The following is a 24,421-nucleotide window of genomic DNA, read 5'->3' as shown; positions in this document are numbered from 1 at the left end:
TGTGCTGGAAATCTCAACCTCTTAGGTACCCATAGGCAAGAAGAACTGTGTGCTAAAGAATGTCTTATAGGGATGCCGAGCCTTGATTAATCTGCTCTGATACTTTAAAAATATTTACCTCTCTTGCTCGGCGTTCCACATACAGGGAATTCTGATGTCATCCACAGTTTGAAGTGTCAGTGTCCTCTTCCTGGGTTTCCTTCCTTAGCCTGCTGGATAGTTCAGACCCCGAGAAACTAAAAATGTGTATAAAGGATAATGCCGGGGCTGTTGACATTCTAATTATACCTGAAGTGGGGTCTTCGAGTTTTGTTCCTTTAATGAGTAGAGTAAGGTAGTTACACTTAGTAATACCCATTCACCCAAAGGAGGGGAAGGTGTTAAATCATTGTGGGTTTTGATGAATGGCTTGTACACCGAAAAATAAATTGGACAAACTGGCACAGAGCTCAGTGAACATGAAATCAGCTATTAGAAGAAAGCTTGTGAACAAATTCTGAAGTAGATATGCATCTTTTGATTAATGCCCTATCAATCATCCACACAGCTACCTTAGGTGAGTCTTGCTGTAATCATTCATGGTTGCTTACAGAAATACAGGCAGGAACTATAGCACCGCAGAAACAGAATATTACTACTGATTCTTCTAACTTACTGTGAGCAATCACTGTTTTTACCACCTTTCTGCTTCCCTTTATTAAGGAAACACAATGTAAAATGAAAGGAGAGTCCCTCAAAGCCCGCTGGGTTTCTCCAAGGGTATTCTTAATGGTATTCAGTCTTACATGGGCAAGCTATTGTAAAGGAAAACTCTCTGTAGGAATAGTAGTAATGAATTCCCATTGAAGCCGCCCTTTTATGGGTTATAGTCAAATAGACAAAAATGTAAAGTCACGTTAATGAAGGGAGTATATCTCTGATTATTACTTAAAGTCGTCGAAATGGTTTGGATTTTGTTATTGTAATTATTTTATTCTCAGTTAATGTGTTTAGCAGCAATAGTAATTAACCCACCAGATTGGAAATTTGCATGAGTTCTAGCTCTAATAATATGAGAAACCCTAGTTCTTTCTGGCTACCATTACAATTGTGTGGGTGTGTGCTCTCTCGTGCATGTGTGCCTGCATGTAAATTTATTATCAGATTATTGTTTTTTTTAATAGAGGAGAGTTTTCCGTGTAGGCAGCTTTTAGTTCTCTATGCATTTTTAAGCCGCTGGAAAAGTCCTCCAGAGTCCGCTGTTGCTTTTAGAGGATTTGGTTCCTCAACTCTGCTCACACAAAGAAGTCTCTGGCCACTGGCCATTGGCTGGCGTGTCCTGCAGTATAAGTAGCACTTCCAGGGAACTGACTGTGGCCTGGGATATAGGTGGCAAAATGAAGTGGTGACAGACGTTAGCATGCATAATGGGGTGTAATAGACACTTAATGCCATTTTGCTGGAGGAGGGAGCTGTGCTCTCCCATTGGAATATGCAGCCATCGAAGCCCATTGATCACTGATTTCAGTGGGGAGAGGTTAATCCATCAGCTTCTGTAACCAGACGGCACTGATGGAAATTCTTTAGGTGGCATTCTGGATGAACCAAGCTTTCCATCTTTACAAACAAATGAGTGATATGACAAGCATGGTGTTCAAAACACATTTAACCAATTGATTTTCTTTCCTCTTGTAATAAGATCTGGAGACATATGAAAGCGATCGGTGTGAGCTAAGATTAAAGGAATTGCTCCATGCACAGGAACAAGCGGAATCCAGGGCACATAAAAGTACTATAAAGCACGTAGTCACCCATTCTCTCTTTTATTAAAAGTTTGTTATTGCAATAAATAGTTATTATTGAGCCGATGCCCCTTATTTCCACTTTCTAGAATCTGGCATCAGGGCTGTGATGTGGGGAAGCTGTGCACACATGTCTGCTCTTAGTGTTCTGGTTTTTCTAGGAAGTGTTCGAGACATTTGACAGTGACTGTGTCTACCTTCTCACCGCAACAGATAGACCTGGTGTGATTGGGTGGCTGTAGTCATCAACATCCTTGGTTTGTGATAGTTTCTGATGTCAGTGTGAGTGACACTCTTTCTTCTTGTCTTCCTCCTCAGCCCTGCCTTGAGCTTCACCTACCCCTCTGCCCCTGTGTCTCTCCATATGCATCAGCAGATCCTAAGCCGACAGCAAAGCTTAGGCTCAGCCTTTGGGCACAGCCCTCCACTCATCCACCCTGCTCCAACATTTCCGACACAGAGGCCTATCCCTGGGATCCCGACGGTTCTGAACCCTGTCCAGGTCAGCTCTGGCCCTTCTGAGTCCTCACAGGTGAGAGACAAACGCCACTTTGTTTCATCTTGGTCAACAGAGGCCTTATCATCACACTGGCTCTTAGTGCCATGAGGTTCATCATTGTCGAGCCTTTGCATGGGCATCTGGTTGTCTCACTCAGGTCTATTCAGTTTTGATGAGTGTGAACTAAGACATCTTCTATCAGAACCGTTTGCTTGTGATTTAAAAGTAGACTGCCTGATATGACCATCTATAAACTACATCTTTTGATAGTCGATGTGTGTGGACTCTCAGCCACTGTCCAATCCCTCTACTACAACCAGGCTACTACTGAGCACTGTATGATATTCTTGAGTAAACATAGGCCTCCAGTCTCTCTACTCTTTTGATTTAAAGAAGGATCTAGAAGCTATAATTGAAGAACTTCACTAATAGATTGTACTGATCTCCCATCCAAACTCAACTTTTTTGGAAATTGCTATAGCTCGTTAAAGTCTAGGATGCTCACGCTGTTCTTCAACTTTTAAAGTCACCAGCAGTGGATACTCATGTGTTGGAAGGGAAGAGTGCCGTAAGACAGCACTATCTAGCTTTGGTCGCATCAGCTGGACTCTCCTATGGGCGACTGACGTTGTCAGAATTGTTGCCCCGTTATCAAATAAGCTTGTTTGTTTTTAGTAGCATTTTCACTTTTGCTCTGGTTATTAATCAAACCTAATTTTCCTTCGCCCCTGCAAATATGGCCAGCAGAACAAGCCCACGAGTGAGTCTGCAGTGAGCAGCACCGGCGATCCTATGCATAATAAACGGTCTAAGATCAAACCCGATGAAGACCTCCCCAGCCCAGGGTCACGGGGACAGCAGGTAAGACACCCCGGTTTTACAAACCAGCTTTGACTACTCTCATGGAGATGTTAGGTCAGGTCCCCCTCCTCCAGACTTACACACAACATTTTCTTACCCACTGTATGCTTGATGTTGGTCGTGTGTTTGAAAATGAGCTAGTTAGGGATTGATGGAATTCATTTCTCTAGTTCAAAAAATAAGCACCAGCAAGGAAGGAGGCTATGCAGGGTGCGTGTTCTTGATAAGTGAGATGGCTTAGAAGTTTTAAGTCATCACACTCCGTAAGTCACTGGTCAGACTTCATCGTTAGCGGACACAGGTGTGACTAGGCTTCTCATCCCTGACCTTGAGCCAGAGTTACTGAGTTTCTGACCCATGCCTAAGCTGAGGCAGAGTTTGTAAAATTCTCTCCACTTTTCTAATTTTGCTGCTTCTCACAGGAGGGCTCAGAGAACCAAGAGAGATTGAAGTACAGCCAGATAGATTCTGGACTGTCTTGCTGATGATCACTTAGGTCCGGTTCCCCCGAAGAATGTGTATCCAGATTGTCATTTCAGATGCTCTTGAGCCAGACGTGAGGAGTTTCATAAGTACTATTTTCCCTCAAATCAGAGCTGAATGAGGGTCCAAAGGTTCACAGGATCTGTTATCATCATATGCTTTAACCCATGCCTTACAAAGTGTGGCCCCGTCTTCCTCAGTGAGAACTTAGAGGGAGGGATAAGGTTGTGATAGGGCATTCTGAAACCATCCTTCTTACAGTTGACTAGACAACAAACAGCCTTGCTGTTTGTACCATGGTGTGTACATAAACAGTTTTTCGTATAGCCCTAGATCAAGACTCAAATCTACACATCTAGATATTGCCTAGAATCCTGGAGATTCTTTGAATTACATTCACTGTGAAGCTGTCGTAGAGGACTAGAAAAGTGTGTGTGCTGAGCACCAGGTGCTCTTTCCCTGGCCTCTACAGTGCAGCAGACCAGCATCTCCCTGAAGACCAGAGGCTCAACCAGGAAGGCATGATCCTGAAAGAAAAGTCCCCAAAGTGCCCCTCACATTATGGAAAAGAACTCAGAGTATTCGAGAGCCATCTGCCTGCATTATAAGATATATCAATAAACAAACATAATTGAAGGGATTCAAAACAAGCAAACAAAGTAGGGCCAGTTTGAGGGAAGGCAAACACTTGCTACTTTTATGGGTTTTGTTGTGCTTATTTTTTTGCTTAGGGTTTGTTGTTTTATTGTTGCTTTTTATTTGTTTTTGTTTTTAAAGATGTCAGTTTGGTTTATATCTCAGGAACAGCAGGGCCTGGTATTCAGGGTTTTTTTTTTCTTTGTTATAATTGGGCTACTTTCTTACATCACAATTTAAAATAATCTCAGAAGGTATATTCAGAATATCAGAAGCAAAAATACATACAAATGCTGGACTTCTTCATTTCACAAAACCCAGTTGGTAGTCCTGGCTTTCTTTTATTTTCCTGAAATGTTGACTTCAGAGGAAAACAAATCTAAAGGCAGAATCTACTTTCTCCTGTCTCCCTTGCCACAGTGCCTGATTTCCCCTCTCTGCTTCTTGCCACCCCCCTCCCCACAACAGGAACAGCCTGAAGGAACAACCCTAGTCAAGGAGGAAGGGGACAAAGATGAAAGCAAGCAGGAGCCTGAAGTCATCTATGAGACAAACTGCCACTGGGAAGGCTGTACGAGAGAGTTCGACACCCAGGATCAGCTTGTGCATGTAAGTGACTGGTGTTCAGGGACGTGGCTTCCCAACTCGGCGACCTTTGTGTGAGGTCAGCTGCTCTGACCCTGCACGGAGTCAAGTTTCTTAGCTGGCAGCACCGAGAACTGGAGAGGGCTTTATGATTTTCTGAGAATAAAGAAAACTCCGAGCCACAGTGCTTGACCTGTTCAGTCAGCTAAAGCTTAGTGTAAAATTCAATAAAGTCTTCAATAGGGAGTGTAATGACTCTGATCCTGTAAGCCAGAAAACACTATTTTCAGTCAGAGGCTTTGATGGTTATTGAGTAATAGTAAGCTGGACATGAATTATTATTAACCTTTTAACTAAGTTTGATTCCCCTTCCAAGACCCAGTAACAATGTAAAAAATTACAGAAACAGATGGTTCCTTTTCTCCTCTTGCAGACTTCAGAGTTTAAAGAGCCTCCTATTATTGTATGTCGCAATTGGTGCTTTAGTTTGGACCCAAAGGCAACATTGTAGGTTAAAACTTGCATGGAAAAGAATTGTGTTTAATGATGAAAACCCCGCAGTAGTCACACTGGGGCACCTTTTCCTTCTCATGCCAAAGCAAGGCCTGGTATCTTTTCTTCCCTTTCTAGTGTTGTCTCACAAACACATATACCTACAGCTCCTTTGCCAAGGCTTCATCGTGCTTGGCAGTCTCAAAGGCGAGTAGAGTCTTCTTGTTGAATGGGACGAAGAACCACTGATATGGAACTGCATTTAGAGTGTCTAGAATATGAAGACGTGGACTCAGAGGGTTTCTATAGAAACATGGGATCTCGTTAAGGCACTGAGGATAATTTTACCAAATGGGACAGTTTCTTGTGCTTCTCTGATTCTTCTGTGGTCTGACTGGGCATTCCTGTAGTGGTTGCTTCTTCCTCTTGAAGGCATGCATGAGAGACACTCGTTCTTATCTGTTATCTTACAGTATCTTTGCCTCCTATATGGCCTGTGCTTATTGGCACCTACATCTATTTTGAATAAACACTAAAGTTATAAAATCTCTGTGCTTTATATGTTGTGTGAGCTTTTCAATGGTTGTTTTCTGAGCTTTGATCGTTCTGTGTTATGTATCCTGCACAGTTCCCTGGTAGCATCAAGTTCTGCAGAACAGGTTTTGAGAAATCTGATGTACAGAATGTTAGATTTCACATCTCACCATCAGGCCCTCCTTTCCCCTTTTCTTTTTAAATTATATACATCACACTGTGTTTGTAAAAGTATAGCCGAAAAGTAAGTCAAATGTTTTTATGTAAGGTATATTTTCAGATTTTTTTCTACACTTGTAATTTGATAGGTTTTTTTTCCTCTTTAGTTTTATTCAAGTATTAATTTTAAACTATGTCTGTCTTAATGACTCTGTATTTGTGCTGACTCCTTTCATGGAAAACACAAAGGTCTTGTAATCATAAGAGGGGAGAAGTTAGGATTTTTTTTTATTACGAATTATTATCAAAGAATAGCTAGCATGCGCCAGGAGCACTCCCAGGGAGGATGAAGGTATGGCAGCACCTTAAACTTCCCACTGCCTAACGCCTGTAAGGCTGGTTTGGGTTTGGGTTTTTCCCTTTTTATGTTGTAAAGGCAGTGAGTATTGTAGTTATTTTGTATAATCTTGATTCCAAGATTCCCCTTATGTCCTTATAGTTCAGAATAGCTTTAAGAGAAGGTTACTGAAGCTGCAGCTTGAATGGACATAGTATTTATGGTTACATGGAACCTGTCTTTACGTGTCATGTCTGCACACACAGAGAATGGAGCTTTAAAATCCTAAATCAGATGAGATAGATTGGCGTCAGGATATAGTCAGATTCCACTGTGTTACCTTTATGGTAATAATTTTAGTCTAAGCTAAATTGCAAGAGTAAGCAAACTGAGTCAATAAATTTGGAGTTGCAGCTTACAACATGAAACCTCCCGTTCCTCTCACTTACATGCCTTCTACAACGCAGGAATTCCACATGTGCGCATTTCGGTTGCCTGTTTGTTGCCTTTCCACAAGTCTGCGTTCCTGTTCTGGACGCTACTGCAAGCTTTAGTGGTGGCCCATGCAGAATAGGTGCTTTCTATTTGTTGATTAAATTAACAGGTACTTGGCGTTCACCTAATTACTTTGGTGACAGATGAAATATATACCAGTTGCAAAGCTCATTTTTAGGGAGGCATTAACCATTTTGGTACTTGCCACTTTCCTTGGAGAGCAGACATTTTCTGATTAGTTGGATTTTTGTGCCACATACAACCAAGCGGCAAGGTGTTAAACCATTCTGTTGCTCTGCCTTATTTATAGCCATGACCCATTCTTTCTCCCCCCTCCCCTTACAGTTAATAGAAAGATTCATGATTCTTCATGGTTGTCTATCTAGTGTCTGACAGTCCCGACTGCCTGCTAAAGCAAGTCACTATCTATAATTGATATCCTGCCGTGGAATAGGGTGCTGGCTGCAATTGAAGGGCTTTGCTGAAAGCCCTTAAATCCTGACAAGTTCTCCCCTTGTTCTGCTTCAGTCGCTGTGCTGCAAAGTTGGAATTCCAGAGCTATTTGAACTCGGTGCAGAAGAGAGACATGTGTTTCACATTAGCAAATCGCAAAGTTGAAGAAGAGAATTAGGAACTGGCTGACTTTGCCAGCCGGTAGTCTCACTTCCAGTGCGGTGCACTCCGTGTTCCAGCGAACAGATGACCTTGTCTGTTACTGTCTGAACAGATAGACAGAATATTGCCTTTTCCCCTTCCCCTTTTATTTCAAGCCCCTTGCCTTTCCCAAATGGATGTTATTCTAGGTGTGCTGCTGCGGGATCTGTTATCACAGCGATGTGTAATTAATTTCATTTCTCAGAAAAATAATTATAGCCGAGCCTAGTTGCTTTCCAGCTGGTATTAAATTTGTGATAAATTTACTTTTATTACCAGAAGCTAGGAAAACAGGCTTGTATTTTTGTTCACCGGGTTTTTGTTATACTTTGTCCCTTTCTTGGTATCACTTAAAATAGAAAGCAACAAAGGCACAAGAAGAATATGTGATGAAAAGTTAATTACTAGTACTTGTGACTGATTGTATTTCTTATTGATTTGTCAAGATCCAAGCCTGACTTCTGAACATAGTCTACTGGTTCAGGGTGAGCTGAAAGTCCATATCTCTCTTCCGTTTTGAATTAGCCAGACTCTCGGCTAGCGTGCATTATGTTACAAAGGACCCACATTTTAAATGTAAATGTCTTTCTGAAGTTGGGCAGTGTCAACTCTTAATCTTTGCTCTTCTTTTGCTGTTTCTTACTCACTTGACATAGCTTGTGTTGTGGGAAGAGGCCCAGCCTGGCTTCCAGACTTTGCTGACCTCTGCTTCTTTCTTTGAATTTTCTTCTAGAAGTAAGTTGTGTTTTACTTTGGTGGTAGAAATATTTGAAATTCTCATAGCATGAAGTTCAAGGTCATCGCATGTTCTCTGAAACCTGTGAATTTTAGTGATATGTAACTGTCTCCACCAATGCATTGCAAGGCTTTTTTTAAAAAAGAGGAAAAAAAGGAATAAATGTGAAAATAGTACATCTTCATCCATGCTTGAAAGCGTCCTTGTTGACATCTGAAAAAACGGTGTAATCACCTCTTGTCCACCTGTTATGACAACTTCCACTCATTGCCCTCAGTTTGAACAACTCAACTCTCTAGTCTTGTTTAGTAATCGATACTAAAAAGATTGTTCCCAACAGTCTACAGCGAGTCAAAGTGTTTCTTAGCAGTTTTTTCTTCAATGTCATCCCAAACAACATGACCTAGGACAAAGGTTCCTTAGCAACTACGAATGAGGTTGGCGCCTTAAGACTGCACATCAGAGATCATGAGATATATTTATGATAATATCCAGCTTCAACTGGGTGGCATTTAAGTAAATGCAATCCTCCGTTTGGATCTTTGAAACATGGTGTCAGGTTTTTTCCCCCTTTCTGTAGAGTGGTTAACCATCTACCTGGTCTATAAATGCTTTCATGTGTGGCAAGTTTTGATCTTCCAGAGCATGCTGAAGTTCCCCTCTAATCACTTTTGCTGCCAGTTGGCAACATCCTATACATTTGCAGCATAAAATTCAAGGCTTTCACTTTCGTATCAGAGGTTTGAATGTAGAGAGAGGTCATGGAACTTGGGGAGAATCGTATCTGTAAAAACACAGCCTAGTCCTAAATTTGCATTTTATGCTTTCTGTTTTAATTTTTATCGCTGTACTAGAGCTGCATTGTACATCCTTACCTAAGAGAAAATTGGGTTTAAGATGTGAGACTGCTCTCAGACATGAGTCAGAGATTAGTTCCATGTGCACACACACACAAAAAAATCTAAAATGAACAAGTAAAGATTTTGATCTAGTTTCCTTCTACATGGAGTTGCTAGTTCGTTTTCTTGCTTTAATTATTTGGAAACATGGCATGTAAAATACAGACTTAAAAACTACAGACTTCAAAGTTACTCTGCCATGATTTTGCCTTAAGGATTATATTCTTTGTGAATTTGCTGACTGAATTTCACCTGCAGAAAGCATTTCTATAAAAATACATCCAAGAGATTGGTCTGAAAGGTCAAGAAACAAGGGCTTTCTGACCCACTGCTAAAGCATCCCTCGGGCCCAGCTAGATTCTGAGTGGCGGCCTCATCCCTGCCCTGACTCTTGGGATACACTCCCAGACACCATTTGACTTTTCCAGACATCATTTTCTCACTTATCAGACTATGAAACACTTGTGAAAATAAATACTGTCCCACATATCCAAGGCCAGGCAGAGATCACATACAGGGGCCTGAGTGAGAAACAGACATCAGGGCAAATGAGGCAATCCCAGCTTGCGTTTGGCTTTGGAAGATTGGCTTGGGGAGGATGATGCAATGATTCTGTTGGCCTTTGGGGCATCAGTGTCAGTTCCAAGACTTATTTTCTGTTCGTTGTTGCCGGACTGGGAAATACATATGACTGGAGCCAGTCAAATGCTGTATGGGCCACAGAGAGTGCCATATTCTTACTTCTCAGTCCCAACACTTAAACTCTTAAGGAATGGAAGAAGTAGATATGGAAACATAAAACTTTTACCTTCCCCTATCATAAAAATTATCCTCCTTATAAAAGAGAAAAATAGAAGGCTCTTTAGAGGTCGTTATACCCGTTAGCTTTAAATTGCTTTTAGGTGGTGTCCAAGTAGGGATATCAGCATGAAATCAATATCTAAAACTTGGTGACCAGAACCCCCTTTCACAAAGCCTCCTCAGAGAACCTGAGAGGACTCTGCACCCCTCCCATTTCTTGTGTAATGTTGACCTTTAGGGGCTCTTTGTATGTTCAGTGTCCTGGAATGCTTTTCAAGGCTCTCCTTAGGGTACCACTAAACCAGAGTGCCTCGTCCTCAGCTCTGGAGTAGATCACTCGCTGTTGTAGACACTATCTTTCATGCTAGGAGATGTTGAAAAGCATTCTTCCCACTGAGTGCCTGTAACACCTCATCCCTCACAGGGCTAACCAGAATTGTGAACACTACACATATTATCGGCTGTACCCTGGAAGGCAAAACAGCCTCTATTTGTCCTCCAAAACTTGAAGCAATTAAAGAAAAATCTCCCCTACTTTGTAATGTTCTGTTTAAAAAGTAAGGGTGGGCTAACCTGTTTTGAAAAATCTGAGACCATCAAAACAAAAAAAAAAATCAAATGTATGTGTGGGCAAGTGCGGAGCAAGGCTAAGGTTCCTATTTACCCATGGGCGGAGCATCCTGAAAATGACACATGCTGAGGTTGGTCACTCAGTAGTTATCAATAAGACCTACTGCCAGCCAAGCCTCTCATCTCTGTGGGGGAAACAAAAATGCTAGCATTATTTCTGCAGACCCAAGGAAGTGGCTCAGACTCCAGCCTCTGAAGTCACAGTAAGTGGGGTTGGACATCACGTGCCTGCTTTGACAAAAACCAGCTCCAGGAGCAGGAAGCCATTTCTGATGTAAAGACTTTGAAGATTCAGGGACATTTATGTTTTTCTGAGGTTAGCCAAATGCTTCCACGGATGAATTATTTTTTCTACAACAATTAATGTCAGCAAGAAAATGTATAAGAGCCTTATCCTCAAAACTCTCTATATTTTGGGCCAAGGCCTTAAAATATAAGCCAGGCTACTCCACCCTGCCTTGCCCAGTCACCTCAGATAAGTTCTGAGAGCTCCAGATAGTGTGGTGGAGATGTCGTTCCTAAAGCTCTCCCAGACATATTCGTCCCATTGCCTGCAGCTTCAGTTTCCATTTCTGTAAAGCGAGGTGGCATTCAACCTAGTCGATTTCTTCTCAAGTTTGATTTTGTATGGGGGGATTAAAACAAAATAAGACAATTCAAGTACCATGGGTAGTAGGTTTTATTTAGACAAGAAAAACTGAATCTGTTGGAAACAGAGTTAATAAACTCAAGTAAAGTAAATGGTTAGGCCAAAGAAACCTTTGACTTTTGTTTCATTAAACAGAAATAGTAAGTAGTTCATTCATTGGGTAGCACATGCTTCCTGTGTAGGCTACCGATCCACCACCTGGTAATCACTGTGCACATTGTAGGCACAGTCTCTAGAAGGAAAAGCTTCTTGAGTATCATCAGACGTGGAGAGCCAGGCCTGAAACAATCATCTTTGTGTTTATATTTCTGGGTAAGAAGCCTCGGAGCAAGTTGTTTTGAAGTATTAATCGGTGTATAATTAGGATGAATGGAAAGCAAAGTGAAGGTGCCGAGGAAGAAATGGAAGGTCTTATGGGGGCTGGGGATAAGCATTGTCTTCAATGAACAAGTAGACTCAAACAGGGAAAGATTGATGGATATGCAGTAAGTTGTTTAGTACTCTCTGTTAAGAGAGCAGGAGGGAATTAACAGTGTAATCGAATTTTATCCATAGGAATACCTAATGCACTAATAGGCTGGGCTCTTTAACATTTCCTTGGCTTTGAAATAAAATGGCTAAGTGGTTTAGCTTATGCTTTTTGGACAGAGTGGCAAGCACCAATCTTCATGAAGAGTAGAAGGGTGGCAAGAGAGGAAACTGAGGAACAAGGGGAAGAGATTGCAGGGCTAGAGGTCTTGGTTTCTGTTCTGGGTGGAGTAATGAGGGGAATTGCTTTCATCTCAGAGACCTTCAGGAAGTCTTCAGTTGAGCTTAGCTGTGCAGATAAACTGAGTCCTTCTCTTAAACTCATGCTTATAACTCAAGATTCTGGGATTTTTTTTTAAGTTGGTTTATTGGAGATTGTAAGAATAAATGATTGTTGATAAGACTTTTAGCAGCTGCCTACTCTAGTGATAGTCAGTTACATTTTTAATGCCAGTAGGGATTTCCGGGGATTCTGATACGTTACATTTTCCATTGCTTCTCTTCTTGGGTGCCCTTTTTCCCAGTGTGAGCTTGTAACCTTGAGTTCTGAGACTGTCTTACGGTACTGAGCAGGATTCCGTTGTTATGTCTTAAGGACTCTGACCGTCTCCTGCTACCCCACGCTGGGTTTTGTTTGTCACAGTGTGATGTGCCTATTTTCTGGAGAGCCCTACATAGCAGACAGGGAAGTGTTCCTGGCTCGTGAGAAACAGGTCTTCCTGGTGGCTTTTCCTCAAGGTTCTCACACCTTGCTTAGCGCAGCTTCCACCGCAAGATAAAGCGGTCAAGCCACAAAGGAAACGCAGCCTGATGGTTCTCCTCCTTGTGTTTAGCAGAGATAAACTTCAGTGGAGTCTCGGTGCTGAGCCATTTGGTTTCTGGCAGCAGCTTTAATTGGTAAAATGCAGATTTGATTTTATTTTTCTTGATCAGGAGGGGATTACTCTTGTTATCAGCGCAGAGCATCTTATTTCAAGATGAAAAGCCTTTACGGAATTACAGATGCTGGTGCTTGTACAAAGGTTTTGTTGGCGATTGACAACTCAAAGAGAAAGTATGATTTATTAGCCTATAATGGCTAACCCTAAGCAATGGTCTAGGTTCTACAGATTGTGAAATTGCTTATGTGAACCGCCTTTTTATGCCACTCAAGCCCCAGGTTACGCAAATAAATGTGGAGTCCACGTTACGCGAAATAACCTAAGAGAGGAAGAAAGAAACGGAGGTGGGGGTAGGAAAAAGGTGGTTTCTAATATCCATCTTGGTGGTGCTTTTTATAGTAGTTTGGCTGATAAGCCAGCAGAGGAAAGATTAATAACGAGGCTTGTCGCTATCAGTACCTGTTTGTCGATTCTCTGTAACAGGGCTGTCTGTCCAGCATGGAAATTATTGATTAAATAAAAATTGCTATTAGATTGTGATGTGATCCATAATCACAAACAATGGTGGACATTCCTCTTTCAGATCCTCAGCCATGCATCAAGTTGTTGCTTTTTCCCCCTTGCCGTAATTTATATTGTGCTGACATTTGGGCTCATTAGGTTTATCCTTTCTGCTTGAGGCACAAGCAGTGTGACTGCTGGAAGAGGGGGAGGAGGAGGCAGAGGAGGACCAGCCTTAGCAGAGACCTGGCTTCTGTGTTCTCTGTGCTAGCGTGGGGGCGCTTAGACTTCACTCTCAACCCCTTTTTGTCAAAATTTTTTTATGACCCTCAGATATACAGGTATGTGAAATAAGTATACAAATCAATATTTACTGACAATAAATCATAAAGAAATTTATATTAAAACAATCCCTTGATACACATATAATTTTACCATTTATTAAAGAAAAAAGTAAATTTGCATACTGATGAAATATTTATTTTTTTCTGTGATAAATTCATCTTGGCTGAATATTTGAAACTTGCAGGATATAGAGCGTCTTCAACGTTTGATACTTTGAATTTGTAATAATCAACCCCTGAGAATCCACTTTGCATTACCATATAGTACAGAAAGGCAGAGTTTTGTTCAGGGCCAACTCAGACATTGTTGGAAATTCTGTCCTAATTCCGAACCAAATCTGCTTAATAATATTTTTATAAAATTCAACAGGAATTATTTTTATTCAAACATTCTAATACAATATTACAAAGATACAATTTGCTAAAAAAAAGATAGTAGGAAAATGTTTCAAAAGTTTTTAGCTTTTATAAATAAACCATTCTATTTCTGTAAGAAAGTTTTGTGTGTGCCATAAAAACACTAGTTCATAAAATGCAGTACTCTCACATCTGAGCTGAGGGCTCTGGGCAGTGCTCTCATTGCAGGGGCGCTGGGGAGTGCATTCATTGCAGGGGCGCCAGGCAGTGCGCTCATTGCAGGAGCCCTGAGCAGTGCACTCATTGTGTGGTATGGTGTGGCCTTGGGCTGTGCCAGTTGAGTGTTGTCTGTTCAGAACCAAGGCTGCAGTGAAGTTGCATCATGGGACATGGGTGACCACAGCCAGAAACACGCCATGTGTCTTAGTAGTTTTAATTAATGTTCAGTGATTTCATATTACAAAACTTTTTGCTGTTGCCAATATTTTGTGACTCTCACATTCGATTACAGAATTCAGTTAGGAGGGTGCCTGCTGGAGTAAAAACAGAGCAGAGAGCCCTTCGCCTTGTCAATCCAGTGGCATTCTTTACATTCAAGTGTTGTACACTCATTACTACTGTTTACTTCCAGAACATTCTTGCCACACTGCAAGGATGTGCATATCTACCAAACACCTCTTAGTCCGTTCTTCCCAGCCCCTGAAAACTCTATTTCAGTGGATATTTATTCTGAATATTTCATTTAAATGGATTTATGCAATACATGAGCTGTGTTTGGTATGTTTTGTTTTGTTTTTTTTACGTAGAATAAAGTTTCCGAGGTTTATTCATGCCATGGCCAGCATCACCGCTTTATTCTCCCACATGACCAAAGAATATTCCTTCGTTTGGCTCTAAACATGTTGTTTTAATGCATTTTCTTGAGATGGACCTTAGTGTTGTTTTCATTTTTTGACTATTGTGTTGTTACTGATATTTTGGAGCAAGTTTTTTGCTTACATGTCTGTTTTCAGCTTTTTTGGCAATAACCTTCACCGAGGGAGTTACCTCAAAGAACTGTCAAGTCAATGGCAGTTTCTAAGCACCCTGCATTGGTTCTGCCTTCTTGGGTGGTGTCACTTCCAAGGTCACTAGCCTCTTAGATGTATTCTCAAGCCTACCTCCCTAAGACCACACACTTCCTGGGCAGTGGGCCAGGTAAGTTGTATTGAACTTGTATTGATGCAGTCTGTGAAATTCTAGGCATCATTCAGCATTTTCTTAAAACAGGAGGGATGAGCTGCACGGAGAAAATGCAAATAAAGTATTCAAATTATTGGACGTAGTGGGCAGAGACAAATGAACTAGACCACTTCAGTGGAAGAATTTTGTTTCTAACTGGTGATTTGGTTGAGAGCTTGGGAGTGAAAGAGTTCATGCTCCAGTCAGTAGAAGTGACCATTACTTGCAGAAACTAGTTTGTATATGTCCCTCAATGAACCCTAATTTTTGGATCCTTCTCACAAGAGTAGTGAAGTCTAGAAAGTCCCCTAACTTGATAGTGAGTGATTTAATGTTAAACCTTCATTCATAAACAAATCATGTTTTATTAATATTTAGTTATTTGTTTATTTTTGGTTTTTTCAAGACAGATTTCTCAGTGTAGGTTTGGCACCTGGAACTCACTCTGTAGACCAGGCTTGTCTCGAACTTACAGAGATCCACCTGTCTTTGCCTTCTGAGTGGTGGGATTAAAGAAGCACACTACCATCACTCAGCAATATTTACTTTAATATACTATTTATTTATCAAGTTACCAATATGAACAATCTAGTATGGAACATCACAGAAAACAAACCAACAAAATGATAGTCTGCTGCCTAGCTCAGAAAAAAAGGACAAACAAGATAGCATCCGATGTAGCCTGAGAACGAGTAAGAGGAGAGCAGTCAAGGTTCTTCACTTCCATTGGGGTTTTAACTTCTTGAATTATCGCTGTTTTATGATAAAAAGTCCGGTAGCTCACCCTCCAGTGTCTGTGTGTTTCCTGTTAGGGATGAGGGCATGCCATCTCACCCAGTCTTCTGTTGTGGAGCCAGTCCTCTCTGGTAGACCTTGCAGGCCAGCTCTAGTCAGACTTGAGTGTGGGGAGAAGGTAGTTGGATCCCAGGATGCTCTCATTAGTGAAAGATTGTGTGTTAGAGCCCAAAGCCCATCTGTTGGTGGCACTAGAGGGCACATGTAGGAGAGACTGCTCGTTTGTTCCCTGCTGCTCAGCCCCAAAATAACCACACAGAAACTGTATTAATTAAATCACTGCTTGGCCCATTAGCTCTGGCTTCTTATTGGCTAACTCTTACATCTTATTTTAACTTACTTCTATTAATCTGTGCGTTGCCACGTGACTGTGGCCTCTCTGCAAAGTTTGGCATCTGTCTCTGGCGGGGCTATATAACTTCTCCCTGACTCCGCCTTCATTCTCCCAGCATTCTGTTTAGTTTTCCCTGCCTACCTCTATTCTGCCTATGCAGGCCTAAGACAGTTTCTTTATTAACCATGGTATTCACATGATACAGGGGAAATCCCACATCATGCACACACACTATTTTTCCAGGACAATTCTAATCTTCTCAGAACTGAGATTCCCACGGTTCTGAGTGAGAAAACGGGAGTAGAAATTTAGTCGTAATTCTTATGAGACCATCCACAGAAAGTACTAGATTTGATCCCGAATCCAGACTGCCTTCCTTGTATTGTCTCTAGTGGCTGCTCAGTACAGATATAAAGATTTGCCCCTTAGACTTCCTTTGCTACCAATGTGTGCGTTCTCTGGATCCCCATTTCACTTCAGGCTGCCTCGGTTTGCTCTTTTCTCTGCACATTTATTACAAATTGTGTTCCATTGAAAACAAATAGGACCCTTCCTCACATACCCAAGAGCCTTTTATCAAAATACAAGTAATCAAAATCCAGGCTACTTTGTGTAAGACAGTACACGCTAACTCTGGCTAAGAAAGCACGTGTCTGTCCTTGGCTTTTATGAGGATGTGTACTACTGAGCACATCAAATTTCAGTCTAAAGTGACATGTGGGGAGGGCAGACCTTTTGGAACTTGAAGCCCTGCTCGCAGTCTCAAACTCCACTCCCTCTCTCTGCTGTTACTTGCCAGGTGCGCTTTAAGTGCATCGCTTGGAGAGAAGCTAAGGGGAGGGTTCCCCAGCCCATCCTGACCACAGAGCATTATGTGGCATATACCACAGCATTTCAGCTAAGAGTCTAAGTACAAGCTTCCTAGTGGGATGCCTGGCTATCAAGAAACCTGAAGGAATGCACTGCAAGGGAGTGGAAGGGTGCCAGGAAGGACAAAGTAGGAAGACATTAAGGCCCAGCGCCTCTGTTGTGATGAAGGGGTATAAAACATACATACAGGGGATGGAAAAATGCGTACATTCAACGAGAAAGTGGCAGAGCCTTGTTCACTCAGAGCGGCTGCACTACCAGAGGTGCTGCTGTGGGATTTCAGAAGGGAGCCGGATCCTTGGAAACCTACGGACTTCTGTGAAAGCAAAGCAGCTACTTCCTGCCCCACTTTCGTCTTTGGCGTTCATCTATGTGGACTTGGTTCACTCAGAACAAGAACAGGGTACAGGCTGTCCTCTTGGGGCTCTTCCTGCTTCCCGGGAATAGTGGTGAAAGGAGGCAGAATGCCTATCCTGCTGAGATAGGAGTGAGGTCATTGACTGGCAAAGGGCATCAGAGGCATTTGAGCAGCACACCTCCTAAACAGGAATCTTCTCTAATCCCAGATTGAGATTCCTTACCAAGGGAACCATGAACCAGTGTCAGAAGATTCTGAGCAGGCATTAACAATCTGCACAGTGCTACAAGAGAAGAGACATTGAGGTAGTCTCCAGGAGGAATTTGATATCCTGCTATGAGATAAAATAGCAACCAGTAGGTCCTTTCCCGAGTTTTCCAAGAAAAATCGACACTAGACCTGGTTCATGTTTTCTTTGATGACATCCTGAAACTGGTAGGTCAGGAAAACGTAGTAGATATGGTGAATAGCAGAGAGGCTATATCAGCCGCTGTGGCCCAAACAGGAAGACGGCGGTGTAAAAGGCAGTGAGTGAGGAGATGGGTTGTCAATCGGATGGTAAGGTTCGGCCTTAGTGTTAGCTGAGAAGACTGTTTTTTTTTTTTTTTAGAAGACTGTTTTGACCCTCAGCCCGATTTTAGTGGGCAGTTTGGTGTGTTTCTTTCCAGGTTGATGTCGTGAACATAATTATTGTTATTTGTAAGAAATCTTCCTATCCAATTAACAAGTGAATTGGGGTCCTTAAAGGGCTTGGAATATCAAAACACTGAAGTAGCTCTGTGGTTAAAAGTTAATATTGCAGGAAAGGACCTTGAATGAACTCTGCATTCAGTATTCCTAGGCAATGAGATACTGCACCTCAGCTACCTAGTGTGATTGTCAGTTACAAACCTACTTCCAGGCAGGTTCTAGAGTCTGGCAGCTCACATTCTGAAGGGATACTGACTTACGGTTATCGGGTGGGTTCAAGAAGGCCAAATAATGCCTGGTAGGTGGATTGGTTGAAAACAGGAAAGAAATTTGTGAGGGGGTTCATAGTGAGCATGCTGATTCTCCCTGTGTTTGAGCCAGACTGGTCTACATGAAGTTGATCTGCATGGCCTCCAGCATGTGGAGCATAGGCCCAGTATATAGGATTGTTAAGGAGACAATTTGAGTCCTGTTTGGGGGGAAATTAATCACTGAGTGCTGTTAACAAAGCTCTCCTTGGGGCTGGGCAATATTCATGTACTAGAATCTGAGATGTGTAAGTTGGTCACCCATGTGTAAGTTGAAAGTGTAGGATACTTTCAAGTAATGCTGGGCACAGAGGGTTGCTGAACTCTGTGAACTCCCAAACAGGGTTGAAGTTCTTTTATCCTGAAGAAGTTCCTTGGAAGCGCATTTACCTGCCTGTGTTCCAGGAGGGACAGGGTGGCATTTGTCCTGTTTATAACACCCCAGTGGCTTTTTCTGTCCATGGGTTTGACCACCCATTCCTATTCAAGTATGTTTCGTTGTGAATACTCTACTTATTAGCTGAACAGACGAGGCATGCTTTTTACAGGGAAGACCCTAGGTGCCTTGGGAGGAACCTGGGTCTCTGCTGCCCCTGGGGCCTCCACTTTTCTTGTTTTATTTTGATGGGATTTGTCCTACTCTAGCCATTACATTTAAGAACTTCTCTTTTAAATGATTTTAGAAATCAATCTTATATACTGAGGATTTTTTTATAACTTAAACAGTATGTCCTACAAACCTTTCAAAAAAAGTAGTGACCTTATTAAGCCCATGAATTCATAATGCATTTAGAATACTGAAAGGGGGCTTTTTACCCTCTTATTTCAGTTCTTTATTGAGTTTGCAGTGTGGATAAGAGTCTAAAGTTATGGGACTTCCAGGACATACTCAGTCTAATACAATTCCTTTTCCCTTTTCAGATTGCAATCCTTATCAGCGTAGGCTTCAGTCTTGCCTTCCTATTTATTCAAACACACTCGGAGTTACAGCTTTAACTCTGCTGAACTTGTTCTCTTCTCTTTTATGTTAAGCAGTTTTGAGCTTCCCTCAAGAGACACGGATAAACCAGAATTAGCCCCAGATAGTACTGACAGCAGGCCAAACAAAATGATTCACCAAGTCTGCCTAGCGACCCCGTGAGTTTATTGGCGCTGCTGACGGGAGCATAGGTGGAAGGTGGATTATGGGAGCATGGGTGACTGAAGGGAGCTGCACCGCCAGAAAGCCCACCCCAACGTGGGTGACAGCTCAAACTGCACCCCTTGTTCTCCTCGTGCCTTCAGCCAGCCAGTCTCTTCCCAGCGGTCGCCTAAAGCTTTATCAGTGGGGAGTGGCCCTGTCAATCCCATAGCTTTCGCTGGCTTCCTGGGGCTTGTAGGCTTCATTTAGTTCTCTAGTCTTCATGCTCCTTCCTCTTCAAAGGAAGAATGCTTACATTCTGAGGACGTAGCTATCCAACAAGCAACAAGAGGTTATTTTGCTTCCCTCTCTGTCCTTTGTCTTTCTTTCTTTTCCTGTATGTGTGTGCATGTAGAGGCGGGTCCATGGGTGTGCATACCCATGCGTACATACGTATGGCACCCAGACATCGAAGTCAAACTTGCTTATCATTTTTCAGGTGTTTTCCACCAGCTAAGCTAGGCTGGTTGGCCTACCGATCCACCCATCTCTTCCCCAGTGTTGAGATTGCAGACAGGCAGCAATGTTTTCTTTATGGGGGTTCTGGAGGCTGAACTCCTCAAGTCCTCACATTCGCAGGATATAACAATCACTCGAAACCCTTTCTCCCTTTCTCTTCATATCCCTCCCTCTTCCCTCTCTGTCCCCCCTTTCTTCCTAAGTTTCTTCCTATCATGTTTTTAATAGATAATTTCTGTCCATTTCCTGCTTTCAGGACAGAGCTACACTATCTCAGGTCCTCTTAGTATACTTCTATGGCTAAACGTCCTTCATTTCCCTTCTTTCTTTTCTGGATCGTGGGATGAGACTGAGTGTTTGGATGTTTCTCTTTGAGGTAGAGATAAGATATTTTTGCAACACTTCTGCACCCCAAGAAAAGGCTGGATACCATCATCACTTGTATGTTCTACATACATCCCATCATCGTTCCAGGAATCTCTGAAAAGTTCAGAAATTGAGAAGTGAAAGATCGAAGTAACTATTTTCGAGGCAGGGTCTCACCGTGTAGTCCAGGCTGGACCCAAACTCAGACCTCTACCTGCCCTTGCCTTTTAAACAATAGGGTTAAAGATCCAGGAACCAGGAGGCGGTGGGGAAGATACACCTTTAATACCAGCACTTGTACCTTTAAGTGCTGAGAATAGTCTGCCTGTAGTGGGTAGTTGTTCCTTTGGGGGCCCCCTTCTGGGGTTCTGCAAGTGCTGGGATTATCTATCTCTCCTGAGCAACCTGGACTCTGTGTTTTTGGTCAGCATGATGAGCCTCATTTCTTGCTTTGTATCCTACTCTCTACATTGAGGAGTGTTAGTCCCTTTTGGGTTTTTTCATGACTAATCCTGAAAATACATGGAAGAATACAAATGGAAGTTCCCATGCTATATGAATGTGATATGCTCACATATCTAAATAAATAATGAAGCTAACAAGTTCTTGAATAAGATTTTTTTTATACTTTGAATTTGTCTATTAATCAATCCATGACTGTGGAGGCCAGGATTGATAGAGAATTTTTTTCCTTCCCAGAGTCCTGTGAATCTGTGTCGCTGTCACCTCTCATTCTGACCCTTTTCTTACCATACTGGACTCTGAAAAATTTAATAGATTCTAGCTTCTTTACTCCCTTGTTGCTGGAGGCCACTTGGTCTTTTCCTGTTCTCCCAGACCTGAAATAATCACACAGAAATTGTATTATTATAACATTCCTTGGCCTATTAGCTCATGCTTTTTATTGTTTAGCTCTTATATCTTAAATTAACGCATTTCTGTTATTCTGTGTATTGCCATGCAGCCGTGGCCTACCGGTAAGGTTCCTTCCAGTGTCCAGCATCTATCTCCTGCAGCAGCTACATGGCTTCTCCCTGACTCTGCCTTCTTTCCTTCTCTATCTGCTTGGAATTACTGCCTTGCTTTAGTCTGCTAAGCCACTGGCAGAAACAGCTTTATTCATTAACCAATAAAAGCAACACATATACAGAAGGACTTCTCACACCATTTCCCCCTTTCTGTTCAAATAAAAAGGAAGGTTTTAACTTTAACATAGTAAAATTACATATAACAAAACAAGTATCAGGCAAGAATTAAAGTTGCAGTATTTTTATCTACTTTATCTTTTATCATAACTAAGGAAAGCTGTAATTATAAGTATCTATTCTTCAACTCCATCAAAGACCCAAGAAGGATATAATATTACCTAAATAAACAGGAAGTACATTGTAAGCAACTTCCAAAACTCTAGAATTGACAGAGACATATAGCTGCCTGGACAGTCACCCAAAGTTCTTCTGTAACATTGGGGCACCCATCTTTAGTCTACAGGTCCATAATACCTGGCAGACTTTTCCATGAAGCAGGAAATTTCAAAGACAGCTCCACCTATATGGGGACAGATTTATTCATTAACCAATAGAAGCAATACATATACAGAAGGACTTCCCACATTGCACCCTTCCCTTCAGTCACTAGTCCTTGGTCTTGCACACCTAGCACAGACCATGCCAGCTGGCTTTCAGTTCTGTTTGACAAGGAACTCCCAGCCTCCTATGATCTGAGTGTTCTGCTCTTTCTGTCCTTCTGGTTTGTTTATGTGGGGATGAGGTCCATGGCTGGAATGGGTGCAGTCTCACCGCAGCTGACCCCTACACTCGGCTGCAGTGCTGTAGTAAGGATGTCCCAGGTAGTTAGGACTGGCTCTTTCAGGGCAGCTTTGCTCAAAGGCACTGTCAGCTGGCCTGCCTCAGGTGCTAGATTGTTTTCTGTCCACCACACCGCTCCCCAGCAGGAGACTTGGAGTCGTGCTACTGAAAGCTCAAGTCTGAACAGAGCCCTTTCTTGACTGAGGCTGTGGTAGAAATGCTCGGTGGGTTCTGGTTCCCCTGTTCCTAGGGTCCTGTCTGATAGTTTGCACCTCCATGGAATTATCCTCTCTGGTGATCTGTTCTCCCTGGTGGTCCTGCTCACAAATGATGCTCACTAGCTCATTGGTGGTTAGATTTCCTCAGATCCTGCTTGTTTCTGAGTCCCACCCTAGATAAGTTAGGGAGACTTGGGACTCTGGGTTATCCCTGGGCCTATGAATCTGAGAACCCCTGCCCTTGCTGGGTTTCTAAACTTAGGAAAGCATCAAGAACACATGCAGTCAGACCTCAAGGCTTGCAAAAGTGAGAGATTGTTCTTAGCAAGCTTGTGCTTTGAGCTGTGATAGCAATGATATCTTAGCAAATCTGTTATATAATTTGCAGAGTCCCAGGCTCACACGCCGCGTGTCTGCGTGTGTGTGTGTGTGTGTGTTTGTGTGTGTGTATGCATGTTGTAGGACTTGAACTCAGGACCTCTCACATGACAGGCCAGTGCACAGCACTTAACTACAGTCTCATAGAATCTATGAGTAAAGGATGAGACAATAAGTTATTTATGGCAAAAACAAAACAACAACAACAATAGAAACAGAATTTGGTTCTAAGAGATGTCACCTTTTTGTTGGTGTGACTTCATACTGCACTAGGAACTGTAGTATGGGAGTGACTAAGGTGTTCTTCCTCCCTCTCCAGACACTCCCTAATCCCCCACTTCCCTTCTTCAACTTATGTTACAAAGTGGGCCCCCCTACCTGATCCTGTTTTTTGACCTTGAAGCTGGAGATGATTAGAAGAGATTATTTTCAAAGGAATCCGGAGCCGTAGAAAGTAAATATTCTTATTTGCCTTTATCCCTTCCTGCCCTAGGAAGTGACTTTGGGAAGGCCACTGGACAGTAGTAAATGGACAGAAGCAGGCCTGTGCTGACTAGACACTGGGCCTTTCTCTAGCAGTCAGAGGTTGGCTGCTTCCTGATGCCTGCCAAAGAGTAGCTCTCCTCAGTCTCGCAGCCTCCAAGACTGAGGGGAGGCCAGTCCGACAGGCTCTGATGGAGCCTCCACTCTAAAGAACATGGGAAATCACCGTAGGGCACAGTTTAGGGCTCTGATGTCAGTGTGAAGTGCTTCTCCTGACGGTGACTTCTTAGCTTTCTGGCACCATCTGCCTGCGTGTCCCAGGAATGAGCAACGTAGTGGCTATTCACGAGTTATCCGTGCTGTTTCCTGGTGAAGGGCCTGTTAATACAGTGAATAATTAGCGATGACTAGAGCCTCGGTGTCCAGGATTTGATTTGGGGTCAGAGCTCTTGCTTCCTCCGGGTGCCATTCCATCACAGTCAGGACTTTCTCAGACCTGGGATTTGGCTGTTGAGATCAAGTGCTTTGTTTGGACTTTAAAGTGCTTTAAAGCCACTGACCTCCATGGATGTGTTTAAACTCGGTCAGTTGGCTTCAACATGCTAGAAACTTTTCAAAATGTTTAATTGCACTGCAGTGTAAAGTTTAAGAGGATTTAGGGGGAGTAATTAAACATATGCAATTAATAAATTGTATGATGGCTTTTCCTATTAATTTTCACAGCCCAAATATTTTTTTTCTTGCATATACTCTCAAGCCCAGTGGTTCTCTTCACTGTTCAAGGCCATGCCCTCTGTGGGACCTTGGCACTTGCCCTTCCCGCCATATTTAATCATCTCACACAATGTCCACATGCTGCAAGCTTACCATAGCCGAGGGCTTCCTCACCGGCCTTCAGGAAATACCATCACTACCCTTTTCCAACTTAAACCATTTTTTTCACATTTTGTTCTTATTGTACTCATCTTTATTGTTCTGCAAGGCCATAAGCACTATGAAATTGAAACCTTGACTTTGGTATATTTCTAGGGCTGGGAGTGGTCTGGCGTACAGAGGGTATTCTGTACATGCCATTAAATGAGTGTGTCTTAGTTAGGGTTCTCAGTTCTAG

General features: G+C 42.4%; 1 protein-coding gene across 1 annotated transcript in view; it reads left to right on the top strand.

The window, feature by feature from the left end:
* Nucleotides 1-24,421, top strand: part of Gli3 (GLI family zinc finger 3) — a 257,726-nt gene that overhangs the window by 186,690 nt on the left and 46,615 nt on the right. The window contains exons 8-10 of the mRNA XM_075970160.1: nucleotides 2,100-2,313; nucleotides 3,028-3,141; nucleotides 4,729-4,869. Coding sequence (XP_075826275.1) covers nucleotides 2,100-2,313; nucleotides 3,028-3,141; nucleotides 4,729-4,869 — 469 coding nt within the window. The remainder of the gene's footprint in view (nucleotides 1-2,099; nucleotides 2,314-3,027; nucleotides 3,142-4,728; nucleotides 4,870-24,421) is intronic.

Source organism: Microtus pennsylvanicus, chromosome 4, assembly GCF_037038515.1.
Source record: "Microtus pennsylvanicus isolate mMicPen1 chromosome 4, mMicPen1.hap1, whole genome shotgun sequence".
NCBI lineage: Eukaryota > Metazoa > Chordata > Mammalia > Rodentia > Cricetidae > Microtus > Microtus pennsylvanicus.
The sequence above is the reverse complement of the archived record's forward strand: the minus strand, read 5'-3'. Positions and strand labels throughout refer to the sequence as shown.